General features: G+C 35.6%; 1 protein-coding gene across 1 annotated transcript; it reads left to right on the top strand.

Annotated features, from left to right (window-relative positions):
* Positions 1-391: 391 nt before the first annotated feature.
* CRLF2 (cytokine receptor like factor 2) lies at positions 392-16,255 on the top strand. The gene is given in 11 exon segments (XM_032441488.1): positions 392-491; positions 691-907; positions 1,517-1,612; positions 6,937-7,048; positions 8,080-8,144; positions 8,147-8,242; positions 9,551-9,690; positions 10,416-10,578; positions 12,685-12,799; positions 13,273-13,357; positions 15,652-16,255. Coding segments are annotated over 9 exon segments (939 nt in total). The 5' UTR covers positions 392-491; positions 691-907; positions 1,517-1,536; the 3' UTR covers positions 15,739-16,255.
* The last annotated feature ends 488 nt before the right edge of the window (positions 16,256-16,743 follow it).

Here is a 16,743-nt window from a genome sequence, read left to right on the forward strand (position 1 = left end):
GGGTAAAGGACTCAGCAGAGGGCCAAACAGTACTTGTGCAGTATATAATACAATATAAAGTCCAATATGAAGACAAAAGCACTTCTTTTGTTTGGCTTGCAGAAGTTCTAGGTCAGGTCATAAATAAAAAAGCTCTATCCTTCTCAGAGTATCTTCTTTACAGTTTTCTCTACTGGCAGTCAAAATCACAAACACTGACTGCAAATTGTAAATTCTCAGCTCATTCTCACTCTTCTTCTACTGTCACTGACTGAAGTTGCAGCGTTAGTATTTTTTCAGGCCAGTGCTGTATTGTGTAAGAGACACGAGGAGAGTGCAGTTTTGTACACTTTGGCCTTGTCCTCGCAGGAGCAGTGACCCTGAGGATGTGGTCAAGTTAATCAATTACACATTTAAAGACACAAACTAAGGGAGAATAGATTCTTTGGCTCACAGACAACTTTTCAGTTCATGGATTGGGATTATCCATATTTGGAGAAAAATCACACCAGGTAATCAGAGATTTATTCAAGAAAACAGAATCTTTTTGGGCAAGTGGTTGGGCTCCTGGCATGAGAGATAGTTCTGAGGTACACAGATCTTGCTAGATTTGGCCATCGAGTTCCAAATCTTCTACTTGTCATTAGCTGCAAAAATAACTGAACCCAGTTCAGTATTTCAATTATCTATTTCTTGTCATTTTCATTACAGGAATTAATGCCTCCTTAGAGGAACGTGGTGAAAGCAGGGTCTAGACAGGCGAAAGAGTAATGTATGTGTTTCCAAGACTTGTTGAAATTTGAACAGATCTTCCTGGCATGTGTAATGGATAAATTAGTGAAAGAAGCTAGCTCAAGAAAAGTAAACAGACAGATCACAACTGGTACCACACCATCTAGCTGAGGACTTTGCTGATGTGAGAAAACTGGTAAGAGTCTATAGCAGCATATCGATGTCCAGGTAATACAGGAAGAAATACCTTCTAGTGCTACCTCTTGTGCAACCTGCTCACCCCTGGCATCCCACCTTTCCCTGCCACAGAAGGCCCACTACTTCTGCCTTCTGATCTTTAGACAGAGATGGGTTATGCCATGTGAAATGTGCCAAGCACGTGGAGTGACAGGAGCAAATCTTATTAGTAAGTGGGAAGGAGGTAGGCTGCTTGGCCCTCAACTACCCTATGGTCGCTGGGCATGCTGAGATCACTGTCTTCATGTGTATGGTATGGTTGCTGCTACTCACAACTACATAGTCCTTGTTTGGATCATGGTTGACATCGCCTGTAGTATGGTGACAAGATAAAGCAAAGAAAGTATTGATAAGTTTGAAAATTTATTTCTGTGAACTTATTCTATTATTATTATTACATAGTGCAAAGAAAGTATGCATTCTGAAGTCCTACACTTCTGACTTGTTTGTTGCTAGAGATAGTCATTTTTTAATTTCCTGTAGTCATTTCCTCTAGTTCCCTCCCATCTCTTGTAAGAAGTGATCAAATAGTAAAGACCAAGGACCGTAATTATTCATCTCTTTACAGTCTGTTGCATAATTCAAATCATGAGACTCACCTGTCAAGAATGCTCAGTGATCTTCACACTGGTCAGCCTGGTGGGTGCTCTATCACAATCGTTTGGTAAGTTCAAATCCATTTTTGCTTAAGAATTTGATATATTAACTTTTTGTTTGTTTGTTTGTTTGTTTTTGCCAAAAAGAATCAACAAAACAGAAACTGAGATCCAAATGAGGTAAATGTGGATTCTTAGAAAGAACAAACAACAAGAGTAATGATGAGAGTAAGAGAAATCTACTCATTTTTCTAAATAAAAATAAAGAAAGAACTATGTAAGCTTATGTCTACTGTTAAAGAGAGAAATAATAAAATTTTTAAGCAGGACTACTTTCTATCCAAGAAATGCATACGTTCTGGTAGAGTGGACTGAATCTGAAACAGACTACAGTTTTCTTACTGAAAAAAGTTGGATAAAATGGATTCCAGGTAAGATTTCATCACTTACTATTCAGGAAGAATGAAAGGTTGGGAAATACCCAGCAATATTTTGTGCCTGTAAAAGCAACAAGGTACAAAATAATTTTAAAAAGCAAAATTAATAAAAGCTTTGAAGTCTTGTTGTCTGCCTACATGCAAGGACATCTCTGTTTCATGTGTTTGCCTGCAGTGCCGTTATTCATAGCTCACTAAAGTTAAAGAGAATCTTGAAGAAATCATTAAAAATCCTCAAACATAGTCTGATAATTTAATATTCATTCATTATTTTATCACAAAGACCCCATCATTCAAGAAATCTACAGCTATCCCTTCCTCCTGTATGTATAAGTAATGCAACACTGCTTAATTCTTCAGAGTTTTTGTTTTGTTTTGGTTTGGTTTTTTGTGGGTTTTTTTTGTGTGTGTGTGTGTGTGTGAGGGGACTTGATTCTGACCTGAGATGTTATGACTTTGTGAGATAAAAGCTGAAAATTACCATTCTGGCTCTAATTTAATGCAAAATATGGTGATGTCCATAGTTTGTCAAGCTTCTACTGAAAACAAGCATACAAATAAACAAAGTCAAATACCCAAACCACAAAGCCAACGCAAAAACAACAACTTCAAACCCCAACCAAACAAAAGATCCCTGCACCAATCAATTTGATGAATTACTAGAATTATAATATATGGAGTATGCTTTGCTTCAAAAGGTCTATAAAAAGTTCTGTTGCTGTCCTATTAGTTCTACTGAAAATAGATTTTCTACTCAGTCAGTCCTGAGCACACATTTCAGCAGCTTTGTGTTCAAGGAGTTGCACTTTCACTTACATGTGTTCCAGTTAACGAAATGAAACTGTTCTCATGTATGAGTAACTAGGGTGTAGGTTCAGTTTTGGGTATTTCTCTCTGTTTGTTTCTATACAGAGTACTACTGCAATATGCGTAAGTTCAACATGTGGTTACTTATCAGATTTCATCAGTGTGAGGAAATCAAAAGTGATTTTTCTTTTTTGTTTGCTTTCAATGAGATTGCAACTGTTCCTGTACGTGTACATTCCACTGTTATCTTTGCAAATTGATATTCTTTTTTTTTTTTTTTTTTTTTTTATCTGTTCCATCACATTTGGGCTTTTTACAAAGTTCCCCTTCAATAGTAAATTTTCTTAGCAATGAAGTTCGAAAAGTGTTTTGGAGGAGGAATATAATTGCTCATGTGATTTCTGCATAATGTATTGCTCTAGGTAATTTCCCTTTATTTCATCTGTAATAGTACTTTCTGTACATGCAGCAGTATCTTCCATTCTTCTCTGTCCCAAGAAGAGCTAAGTGTCCAATAGCATATGTGAAGTTAAATCTAGTGTAAAGCCCTACCATTTCCTCTCTGATTTTACTGAAGAGTTAGACTATGATTATTCCTTCTGACTATGATGCTCAAGAGTTCTGGTATGCATTCTATACTTCTGCAACATCCTGTCATCTAGTCTCCTAAACAGACCGAAAATTCATCCTTGGACAGAAAGTTTCTGCCATCTTTCTTTAGACCAGGATAATCCTTTCATTATATTTTTTATTTTTTATCTAAAAATTACCATAACACAAGAAATAATTATATGTGCTGCTGTACTCCCTTTAGGGAATGAAAGATCTGGCACACTGGCTGAGAACAATCCAGGTTATTACAGCTGAAGGAAGGAAGATGAGATGAGTAGTCCTCTCTGCTCTTTGTATCTCTTACCACTACCAAAAGACAGGAGTGATTCTGCCTCCTTAAGTGTAGGCGATTAAGAATAACATAAAATAATAAAAATAGTAAAATGAAATAAAGAAAGAAATTAAAAACCTGTCCTTTTGAAGGCAAAGGAAAGATCATCAGTAGGAGACATTATTTCATATAACCTACCCATACCCTCAGTGTTTGATGCCACCTTAAACCAAACATTAAAAACCTTAGTCAGGATTTGCATCTTTTCAAGTTGAAATAGCAAGGAAATATAAATAATGCATCACTTATATGCTATGTTTTGGAAAGATGCACATAAATTTTTATTGTTCACTGACACAAAAGGCAGATTGTGCCACAATAATATGACTACAAATCCCTCTAAATTAGAAAGCATAGTAGAAAAATTGCACTAACTAGAGATGTGGAAGTACAACTTTCAATAATAACAGTTTTTTTTCAAAAACTTTTCTGCACTATATAGCTGAATGCATTTCAAAGTTATAAATTATGTTAAGACCTACTTCTGTTGAAGTCACTTAAAGACAGAACATAAGAAAAATATGTGTATATCACTAAGTGTGCACTACATCGTGAGTTCCATTTCTACTACATAATTGTATTTATTGTGAAGGTATTCAATAATGTATTCTCTTCCATTTTAGTTACTGGAGTTTACATTTAAATGTTAAATTCTCAGAATTCCAAATCATAATATGCAACTTTTTTTTTTTGGTTTGGTTTTGTATTTGTTTTGAACTGAAAAAGGATCTGATTTATGTAGAATGTTAATCTGGTGTGCTCTGAGTAATACTGTGGACGTCAAGTGGACTACTCAGAAAGTACAGAGTTTGCTCATAAATCACTGCCGGACTGGAGTCATACTGATATTCTTCTCTGTCATCCAAAAACATGCATTGCAAAATCCAAAAGTTACTGTTCCATACAGAAATTAGTACCATACACTAACATTTCTATTTTTTTATAGAACTACTTTAGTCTAATGAAGTGTATGTAATTATATATTCAAATATGCTAAATATACATTTTGCTATTTTTATAGAAAAACTGCATACCAGTCATACTACACTAATCATAACATTATATACTACATATCACACACATGCTAAAATTTAATTCATAAAAATTAAAACTTGCTCCTGTATTTGTAGACTAATAATCCACTGTCAAACATTTTGCCATCATATTTGTTCAGTTAAAGACGAGATGATCTCCAAGACTTGCTGAGGGGCTTGAAGAGTAAAAGGAAACAAAGGCTAGTTTCCTGTACAGAGGTAAAATTGTCTGGATAAAATCCATGTTGTGACAGCTTTTGAAGTTTTAAAGTTCTGTTTTGTTTCAGTGCATTGACTTCTCCATTCTTCAGAAAAACATGGAAATTTTAGTTTGAGAAAGCAATGTAGAAGAAGTCTGCAGCCACCAGTTATGAAACAGATGACTTATGTCAAGACTTTCTCTTGCATAAGAGTACCATCTCTTTTTCTTAGAACTCTATAGTGTAGTAGGGATCTGCATCTACGTCTGTACATTTGCTCTTGGATTTCTGTCACACCTGTTTCAAGAGAGATTTTGAGAGAATGATGTTAGAATACAATGACACCTATGCAGAAATGTCTTGATAAGCTCTAATTGCAGAATTCTTAAGCAGAAATGTAGCCTTGAAAACAGTTAGACAACACAATTATTTGAAACCAAGTGTTACCACATGCCTTTTTCACATTCTTAGCATTGATTACTGAGCAAAAGTATAGCAAACTTGAAAATATGTAGGCCTGATTACCATGAATATTCAGAATCATTAAGTGTAATAAACAGGTCATCAGAAATGTTTAAACATTTTTGTACTTTAAAAAACATCAAAAGCATAAAATGTAAATAGAAATCAGAGTCAGAATCCTCTGTTTTCCTCTAGGCAGGAATGTTCCTCCAGAAGTTTTTAGTGGCAGACATTCCGTGTCTTGAGACAAGCCTGCAAATTTTAGCCTCAGAAGGTTTTATGCAATATTCATTATATATTTTCACAGAATCATAGAATCATTTGAGTTTGAAGGGCCCCTTAAAAGTCATCTAGTTCATCTCCTCTGCAATGAACAGGGACATCTACAGCTACATCACGTTGTTCAGAGCCCTGTCCAGCCTGATCTTGTATGTCTCTGGACACTAGGCATCCAACACCTCACTGGACAGTTTGTGCCAGTGCCTCACCACCCTTATTGTAAAAAGCTACTTTATGTCCAGTGTAAGTCTCTCCTCTTTTAGTCTGAAATCATTTATGCTTTCCTATCACAACAGACACTGCTAAAGGGTCATTCCCCTTCCTTCTTATAGTCTCTCCTTAGATACTAATATTTCTCTGTTTTTTGTGTTTGTTTGTTTTTCGTATAACAAAATATAATTTCACATGTTATAGAACTGAAAATAAATAATTTGTCTTCTCAAAAGATTTCTGTTGTGGTTCTCTACTGTTTCTACCTTCTCATTTTTCAAGGTCAGAGTATCTTCAGTGTTTACTTGTGGAATCTTGATGGACATTAAAACACCTGTGTCACAGTGAGAGTTATAACAAGGCGGAGGTCAGGAGAAGAAAAAAAAATCCATGTACAGCCAGAGGACATAAAATGATTTTGCTTTGAGAAAGGCTACAATCTGGAATTGGCCAAGACCACGAAGACTAAGCGTACAGTTCACCAATTTTTGCTAATCTACCCTGGGATCCTGTGTGTGTCTACCTTATCCATCTGCTGTTAATCTAGGGTGTTAGTGCTTGTTTCTTGTAGTAAAGATCAGAGTTTATACAGAGAATCCATGTTGCACTGGTTCCCAAATAGTTCTCTTCAGCAGGAAAATGTTGTCAGATACCATGGAGTAAAGCTGGCTTCGTTATTCAGGCGCTATGCACTCCGCATCTGTGAACCAGCCTACACCTTTTGGCCCAGCAACCACTGGGTTCTTTCTGATGTTTCTGCACATGCTTTCATTTTGTTTTGAAATTCTAGTTTCAGCTTCTCTAGGGTATTATGTTCTGTCTCCTTGCATTTTAGGAATGTTCATGTCACATATATAATAAGTGTTACATAAACATATATACTGCATATATTCTTATATTTATATTTTATGATTATCTGAGCCTATGGCATAAGCATTTTTTGAAATACCAATTGCCTACAAATATGGAATATTTCACAGTCAGTGCTGAATTCATACTTTCTGTAAATGTACTGGACAGGTCAGAAAGATGCTGTCAACACCACAATAATCAATTTCAATAATGAGAAAATGCAGATCACATGGGCAACAAGCAAACTATTCCCTGGCAAGAATGTGTCATTTCATTATATGTGAGTATTGATAACACCTATCCTTCTCTTCCTAAAGAATTCACTTTGGGAAGCTAAAATATCAAAGTGATTTCAGTAATCTCTGAACTACATATATTAAAATTTTTGCAATCATTCAAGATGTAGCTTGTTTATATTCCTATCCTGCTACAAAGTTGTATAAACTTGTAAACCTGCTGAATAATCAGATGTAGAATCATAGAGCGGTTTGGGTTGGAGGGAATCATTGAGCTTTAACCCCCTGCCATTGGTAGGGCTGCCCCTTGCCAGCTCAGGCTGCCCAGGGCCCCATCCAACCTGGCCTTGAACACCTCCAGGGATGGGACATCCACAGCTTCTCTTGGCAGCCTGTACCACTGTCTCATCACCTTCTGAGTAAATAATTTCTCCTTAACATCTAACGTAAACTCCCCCTCTTTTAGTTTGGAGCCATTCTCCTCTGTCCTATCCTATTAGACTGTGATATAGATATGAAACCTTCATCTCTCTCTCTCTTTTTTTTCCTAAATGTTGATGTTAATTACACTGTTGAAAGTGTTCTTCTGCATATATTTTAGTATGTATATTATGCATATTAAGTCAATAAGTATATATATTTTTTATATACAAAAATGATGCCATTTAAGTAACAGAAACTCAGTGTTTTGGATGAAGGTAGTCATAAAGCTTCATATCTCATTTCCTTTCTGGCTGATATACATGAAAGAACTAACAACACAGTCTTGAAAAAAGGCTTATGAAAACATCTGTTTGAATAAGCTCTTTTCTTTTTAGAGAAAAACAAAACAAACTAACAAAAAGGAAACTTGGTAGTTTCAGACTGCACCAGATCCAAGGACTGGAAAGTCAGTGAGGTCATGCAAATGAATTGCCTCAAACCATAATGAAATTTCCTTCTTCAAGTTCTGTATGTGGATTTGTCTTTGTAGGACCACTGAAAATAAAACAAACAAAAATATAATTACAAATATGAATTAGCTTTTTTGTCCTGATGTGAGTATTTCTATTCATTGACATTTTTTAATTTCTAGATTTGAAGAAGGCAAACGGAAAACATGTCCCACATATCTATTGACGCAGGGTTATAATTCAGGATGTCTTTTGAGACAGAGGGACACACCCTTTCTTTCTCAATCATGAACAGCAATGGAAGTGAAGAGCTTTTTAATAAAAGACTGAAATCTGATTTCTATAGTAAGTATGTAAAATCAAAACTATATATTTTGGCAGTCCTGGTCTCCCCATTCATTCTCAGTTTGTGCTTAGTATGAGAAGAAATCATTTATCTGTCAGAATGAAATGCTGTTAGTGTATACAATAAGCAAACTATCACTATTTGGAATTATGGATGCTGATTTTCATCCCTTTCTGTCAATGGATAGTTATACAGGATCATGTGCAGCTGCAGCTCGGTGGGATTACTTTGGACAGTAAGATTTGTCCCAAAATGCAGTTTCAAGTTTGGAATTAAAATAAAATATATGGATATACTTGGCATGTTGTAGGCCTACTCAGTGTTCATGTCAGAAAACAAATGCAATTTATTAATTTCAAGTGTTACTAGAAGAGATTTTATATTCCTGTTTTTACATTTCCTGGTATTACACATAAATAGAGTGCTTAAAGTGAAGGATGTTTTTTTTTTTATTATTATTTTTCCTAAGAAATACCAAGCAGAAAATAAGGCAGAAAGAAAGAATCTGGAGAAGTCATTATCTTCCAAATATACATTTAGAACTAATTATTGTTTTAGGAAAAAAGATGAATCTAAAACCTGTTAAAATATTTAACTTTGAGAATACTTTTTGTATCTCATCTGTGAACTATAGAAAATTGTAGCCTGGTTCCTGAATTTTGGCTATTAAACTCTCTCTGACACCAAAATTAATTTCAAAGTGTCAGATAACAAAGCAGAAATCATGAAAGTCTGATATCAGTTTTGCAACTAGGAAGTCAAGGCTTCATACCATGAAAAGGAACTGAGGACTGAGAAAGCAAATAACACTCTTCTCAACGCTTAATTTCCCACTTTAAATACTACACAGTTACATGAGTCAAACCATTCCATTCTCTTGGACCATCTGAAAATAGCAAGGGATGGATTCAGTTGCACAGGTAGTACCCCAGTATTTTTGCCATATGTCTCAGAATATCCCACGCTCCCTCCAGAGGATGAACATATGTCTTGTAAGTTTAGTGGTACTGAATTTGTCAGTCTCTTTCCAATACAGAAGAATATTCCTTGCTCTAGACCAAAGGAAATGAAAGATCAGAGTAGTTTCAGTATTTTCCTGAACTGGGATGACATCTACCCTTAAACATGGCACCTCCAATGACAAGTAGTGTCATAGTGGTACATTTGATATTTAGTAAGAAGGTCAGCTGAGAAAGTGCATCACTTTCCACCTTACTACTCAAGGAAATGTGGCGAGATGGAAGGAATTAATTTTAAAATACTCATTTTTAAGAAGCTATTGCATGTTTTCTTTCTCTTTTCCTTAGTAAAGCCCAATCGACCAAAAAATGTGACCTTCTTCTGGAAGGATGACACTGTTACTATTACATGTAATAAACCAGAAAGAGGTGTGAAGTGCTTGAGACTTGAGCTTCAGTACAAAAGCAAATATGACAAAGGATGGCAAGTGAGTTGAACATGACATGTTCAATTAGTGTTGAAAGGAGCCGGAAATATCATCTCCATAGAATATAAACTAAGGTTGTTATCTAATTCTTCTCCTCTCCTTACATTCAAAACAGTCTGTAGGAGAGCCCTGTTGGATTTTTTTCTGATCATAAAACCCTACCATACCAGAAGTCATTTACTTTTTGAGTTTTATCTACTTGCTACACAAAGAACTGGGGACAATGTAAAGGAAAGTTCATAGTTTCAGAACAGAACAGCCTTGGAAGATAAAAGCAGAAAGCTGAATAGAATTAAGAGAAACTGCATAAGATAAAATGAAAGAAAAAAGAGAACACAGGATTTTTATTTATTCTGTCTAGCTGTTACTGAAGTATTATTTGATAGGCTTCATCTTTTCTTTAATCTTTCCAGGCACATGTAAACATTGTAAATATATTGTGCATTAAAGTCTACTTTTTGTATACTGTAAGCAGCAACTGTAACATAGTACTCAGTATGATGACTGTTAGACCCTTTAGCTCATCATTAAATAATGCGCAATGGGGATGAATGGGAAAGAATAGGTCAAAAAGAATAAATTCTCAAAATTCAGAGAAACAAAATTTTATTTCTGAGGTTTAGGTTTGGTCTGCTCCTTGTCCTAGTCATGTTCATAATGGAGTGTAGCATTCTGAAGCTCTGTCTTGAAAACTGGAATTAACGATTATACACCTTCCTTCTCAGTCCAGAACTTCTAAGTGTTGCAGAGTTGGAGAGCAAGGATTTGATCCAAGGAAATGCTATTCTTTCCGGGTCAGACTGAAGAGGATAGTACCCTATTGCAATGTAGTTGATTACAGCAGTGACTGGGAAGCAGAAACATTTTGGATGAATAGAACATTACTAGGTAACAGCTGTGCTATATTCATATATTGTTTAAGTGCAAACTGGTAAGAGGTGATTGCGAAATAAATGAGAATGTGCAATCAGTTTTATGTTGCACCATGTTCCATCTTCTGTTATCAAAGAAACTTTGTTCCTGATGACTCATAACACTACAAATTTTTGCATTTATCTATAAAGTTAAAAGTGCCCTTATTATTTGTGTTACAGTAATGTATAGGATCCCCCAGTGACAGCGATCTGATGCACATTGTGCATATATTTTGTATATATACATTTATATACACATATACACAAATATATGTGGATTTACATATTTATGTAAAACATAAACATACACAGGCACTCTGGTGACAGATGGTGCATTAACATCAAACCTGAACTCTAAGAAAAATGTTTGTGCTCAACCCTTTTAGACCAATTGCTTTAAAATACATCTAGTAAAGTTACAGGACCAGATGTTGTAAGTGTCTGGTGCTCATATTTGCTGAAAATAGGGGAAACATGAAATGAGAACTAAGTCATTATCAACATTGCTTTCCCACCAGGAAGACCCACTTAACTGTATATAATTGCTTTCAATTAGACCTTTGATGTAAACTATTTCTATTGGTTACCAAAACAAAAAGACAGATTTCTTGTAGAACAGAATGTACACTATCCCAAGGCAATAGACTGACCAGGGAGGTGGTGGAGTCCTTATTCCTAGAGGTGTTCAAGCAATATGCAGATGTGACAATTGAGGACATGGTTTCTGGACATGATGGGATGATGGCTGGACTAGATTGTCTCAGAGGCCTTTTACAACCTTCATAATTCTATGATTCATATCAACTAACCACAGAATGTCACCCACTAGACTTTTTTTGGAATTATGAGACACCCAAATGTCCATTCTACCCAGATCTGACTTTTCCGTAACACAACTAACTCACCCAAAGAAAATAAGTATACATACAGCCAGGCTGAAAACCTGGAGCATAAGAAGGTGCTACTTGTGCACTTGTGGTAAGATCAGTGCTGATCTCCAGAGAAATCTACAGCACCATGCAGATTGTGAACCTGCTGACCTCTGCTGTGGAGGACAATGTCTTTCAGAAACACAAAAGACAATGTGTACCTTTGAGAAGTGAAAACATGGCAGCCCTACCCACACCATTAGACCAGGAGATATCAGCAGGCATGTATGTGGATGGAAAGTGCAGAAGAGAAAAACAGTTCAGTAGTTTTGAGTGGAGCAAGCATTTCATTTCAGAACTTCAAAGAGTTGTTGCCTCCGTATTACAGACAGACATGAAGAAAGCTGTTCTCAAGAAATTTCATAGCCTCTGGAAACCTCACTGGATGTTCACAATTTTTTTTGTGGCTTTTTGTCAGGCTAAACAAAGCGAGCAAGTGAAACAGGCTGACATGGGAAAGGAGTGACTATGGAGTGCGATTTAGAGAACCATTGGTCCTTCATGAATAATTAACCTAAATTTCCATAGTATTTATCTGAAGAGCAGAAGTTCAGTACAGGGAAGTACATTTTTGTGGTGCCTTTACAAAAGCTGCAAGAAAAACACTGAGAATGCCAAAAGCTACAAAAATTCATTGGATCAGATACATACCTGTTGAATCCTGTCACTAGTTACTTTCTGGTTGTTAGCACTTGCATTTTGTGGGCTATTTTGGTATTGGGGCGGTGGGGGTGGGGGGGGGTTGTGGGGAATTAGTTGCAGCTCTGGAGTCTGTAGGTTTGTGTATGTAAGACAGGCCTTAGCAGAGAACTGCTGTATGACCCTTAGTGCAGTGGGAGAACATGAGAATCATCATTCTGAATGCTTCTACTCTTTGCACAAATGCATCTTCCTTTTTAATATTACAGGACAAAGGTCAATTTAAATAAATAGAGCATGATTTTATTTTTTTGCAGGGTTTGATTTGCAGGTTTGCAGGTTTTTCTTTTCTCTTTCAAGAGATAATAGATTCTTTTTTCTTATTTGTTCCTAAATTTTTTATTTTATTTTATTTTATTAATAAAATAAATCAGTGTTCTAGCATGGTTAGGAATATTTGCTGTTAGAGCAAACAATAAATTTTTCACTTGCTTTCTTCTGATTATTCCTAGATTCATGTGATGATGAAATAGAAACCCAGTCAAACACAATAATTCTTTTAAGTTGTTTGATGGCATTACTTCTAATGGTATTTATCCTCTTGATTCTTCTGTGTAAATGGCAGAGGTAACTATGATTTCACTGCTTACTACTACTATAAAATGCATACCTTTCCAAATTATATATATATATATATATATATTTCCCTCCATGTTTCCGTGTTTACATTTGTATTCACTAACACAGCAAACACATCTGGTTGATTCAACACCTTCTCCATCCTGGAGAATGTACACAAGAGAATGTACAGCTTTGACTGAGCAGAACACAGCTTGCTGCCCAGCTGCAAGTTTGCAGGAATTCCAGATGTTACTAGGCTTATCATTCTGTTATACTGCATAAATCTCATCATCATTGTTATATGGTAGTAGTGTAGCAATACTACTTTTTGCCATTGTCACATATTTAAAAGAAACTAAGCTGACGGTATTGACATGCAGATCTTATTTGTGACTTCAGCAATGTGTTGAAGTAGATGTTCATATGAATGACAATGCCATAACAGAACAGTTTCTTGCATTTTTCTTTTCTCTTTGCAGACTTCAAAAATCTGTCATGCCTACTATACCAGATCCAAAATACGTATTTACTGATCTCTTCAACAATCATAATGGAAACTTCCAGGTAAGCATTCCCTTCCTAGCAAACAAATCTATGAACTTTGCAATGCTGTGAGTAATCTGAAAGCAGCTACCAACACTTGTTCTGGGTTGATGTTGCTGCAGATTCTTGTCTTTCTTGGTTCCTTGCATTATATTTTCTGCTTCTGTATGTTACTCCCTTTTCACCTTCTCCACTGTGTCTGTCCCTAGAAAGATGCCATTGCTTTAAGGAAAATCTTGCTTTAAGGAAAGGTCTATACAGACAGATTTCCTTTGATTGACCACTTAGAACCTGCCACTATCAACCTTTTCATTCTCGTAGGAATGGATAGATAAAACTGATCATGCGGTGGTGCAAACCAAATTAGAATATGAAGAGCTAGAATGCATCATTGAGGAAGAATATCAGCAAATAGACAAGAAGAAAAGTGTCAAACAGGAACCTAGGGAAAAAGTCTTCAGCTTTTCAGGAGCAACTGGAAATAACAGTCCCAAAGCAGCTCAGAATGCCTGCCCGATGCCAACATTCAATAATATGGTTTCCTTTTCTGGCCTCCAGAATGTAGTGAATGATGACACATATGTGATGCTATAAGACCTGCATAATTCAGAAGGTATGAGAAAATGATATGTAAGACCCTGATGAGTTTAGTGGAGAGGATGAATAGAGAATGCTATCACAAGACACACAAAAAGAAAGATACAAGTCTGTGTTCTCTGGTTCCAGATTGGTTCTTTCCAAGAACTTATGATCTTATGAGCAGGCTCAATATTTGTCTATGTCTAATGCTTTATAGAGTTAAGATTTGGGATTCTACTTGGTTCTAGTTGGTTTTTATATGTAGGAATTAACTCGGCACTATTTTTATGTTATGATGAGGAGAGATCAGGAGCTGTTCCATGGTACAGTTTCAACTGCTGAGACTCAGTCCTTCCTCTTATGTACTGCAAACTACATCATTATTCTTCTCAAATGAAGAAAGAAAATCAAGATATTTGTCTCCTAATGTACTTTGTTTCACAAAAGCCATACTGCACACTGTTCATTTGCATAGGGATAATGTACTGTTTTACTGTATCTCCTTATGTTATGAGTGCTTGCTTTTGTAGGCTGCTTCTGCAGTTGTGAAATAGTTCCAGATATTTACATGAACATTGATCAGTCATTGAATGATTTTATCAGTTGAATAAATTTTGCCTGCTGCATACTTTTAAGAACTAATTCATACTGTAACTTGCAGATGACACATATCAGAAAATTACAGAAATTAATAAAGTATCTTTCCACTTAAAAAACTTTAATTGTATACAGGGAATTGTATATAAATTGGGAATTGTATGCAGTAATGTAGATATATTAGTTTCCAGAACTGGTTTCTGATGACACAGTTTGCCAAAGGCAAATCCAGTAACTGCATGATAATAACTGCCAAACTTAACTGGGAAGACAAATTTCTCTAGTTTCTCTTGACACTACCTTAGACTTAGTTGCACCATAACAAGAAAACCAAGCTAACAGAGGATTTCCTGAAATCTTGACAATCTTTCTGCCTTTTCTTATCAAAATCAGAATTGTGCAACCTTTTGAGGTCTTTTGTACACTTTTAGTGCATCTTTTCAAATTGATTTTTAAATAAAAATAATGATGCAGTATTTAAATAGTATACTAAGAATGCAATGATTTTAAATGAATACAAACTTTATATAATTTGAACTGCAGAGTGTACCTTAGCTCAGGTGTTCTTAGACAATATAAACTGGTGTTGCATGAGAATCAAAGAACTTACACCAAATTACACTTGATATAAATGTGTTCCTGAATGAAGCAATAAAGTGGGAAGTAAAGCTTTGAATGCATTGCTTATCTCCTTCATGTCTGAACTACACATACATACGATTGTCTAAAGAGCTAGCTAGATGCCTTAACCATTTTCTGTTAACAAATATTTTTCTATCTGAATTAAAAATGTTTCACATTGTTGTGAAATTTTACTTTGGAAGAAAAAGAAGAAAGATATGTGCAAATTTGTTGTTTCAGTAGTGTTCATGAAATGAAAATTTACAGTCATTTAAGTTTTCAGTAAGAACCATAGCTTGTATTATATTTTACAGTTATAAAGTTTATTTTTGCATATGTATGCCACCATATTTACATAGTATGTAACAGACAAAAAATTAAAAATATAAAACTTGCAAATATCTAAACATTTATTTTGAAAATATTATGCATACATACACACACACACACATATACATAATGCAACATAGGGAATTAATGAAATAATAAAATTCTCCTCTCCTCATCCTGATTGTCAGTTCTCTGATGGTTACACAGCCATGCACCCTGTCTCAAATCAGGTTTTCAGAGACTCATGCAAACCAAGCTATAAAAGAGCAACTTAGACATCTAGAAAAAGGCCTGTTCAACTCCACACAGTGAGAGGAAGGGTATATGGCACCTTTAACAAGTTCCCTTTTTGTTTATTCAGAGTTGTTATGTTCTTCAAAGGCAGATGTCCCTCAGATACTACAGTTTGTTCCTAATTATATCCTGCAGAAAGGCACAGACAGCATATCGTATTGTAGTCCAGACTAACCGAACTGCATTTATCAACAGCAGAATAAAAAGGATGTATATTTATACCTCGTGTGATTTATGTACCCACTGTATCAGTGCTGAGCCAAGTTGCAATGATACACTGAACATCTATACTGTTTGTTTGGCTTTTTATATGATTTTCAATTAGGGGAAGACTAAAAGGAAATCACATTGTTCATTTTAAAAACAAATAACAGAACTTATTGAAACCAGTTTTGCAACTTCTGATAATTTCCCTTTTTGTTGTTGTTGTTTATTTTTATCATATTAGTGTTTATCAGTCTTTTGGGAAATAAACTTCGTGCAACTACGAGCAGAAAATGGTTGCTTCCTTTTCAAGGAATGTAAAAGTTTCTTACAGTACTGTCATAAAATATTTCAAAACCATCTTTGCTTTTTGTTATTGGCTTATCTTTTTACAACAACACAGTCTATAATTTCACCCTTGTCTTGAAAACAACAGGATAATGATGGGAGGGCCACAGTGAGCTCCTGAAAGACAGAGATAGATGCAGTAATTTTCTATGGAAAAACCATACAGGTCTATATTTGCCCAAATACTGAAAAAAAATAGTCATTTTTCATGTAGGAAAAGAAAACATGGCCACAAAATTCTATCACTGAACCACTAAGTAGAGATCCATCACGAATAAGTCTAGTTCTCAGCACTCAGATACCACAGCAGTCATGGAGCAGGAGCAGTGGGAGGCAGCAGCAGAGCCAGCATACCCACACAGTCCTCTCCCCGAAACCTGCTAGTGTGCTCTCATTTCTCCATCATGGGCTGCAGCATCATGAGCCTGCATCTG

This window comes from Coturnix japonica, chromosome 1 (genome assembly GCF_001577835.2).
Source record: "Coturnix japonica isolate 7356 chromosome 1, Coturnix japonica 2.1, whole genome shotgun sequence".
In the NCBI taxonomy this organism is placed as follows: Eukaryota; Metazoa; Chordata; class Aves; order Galliformes; family Phasianidae; genus Coturnix; species Coturnix japonica.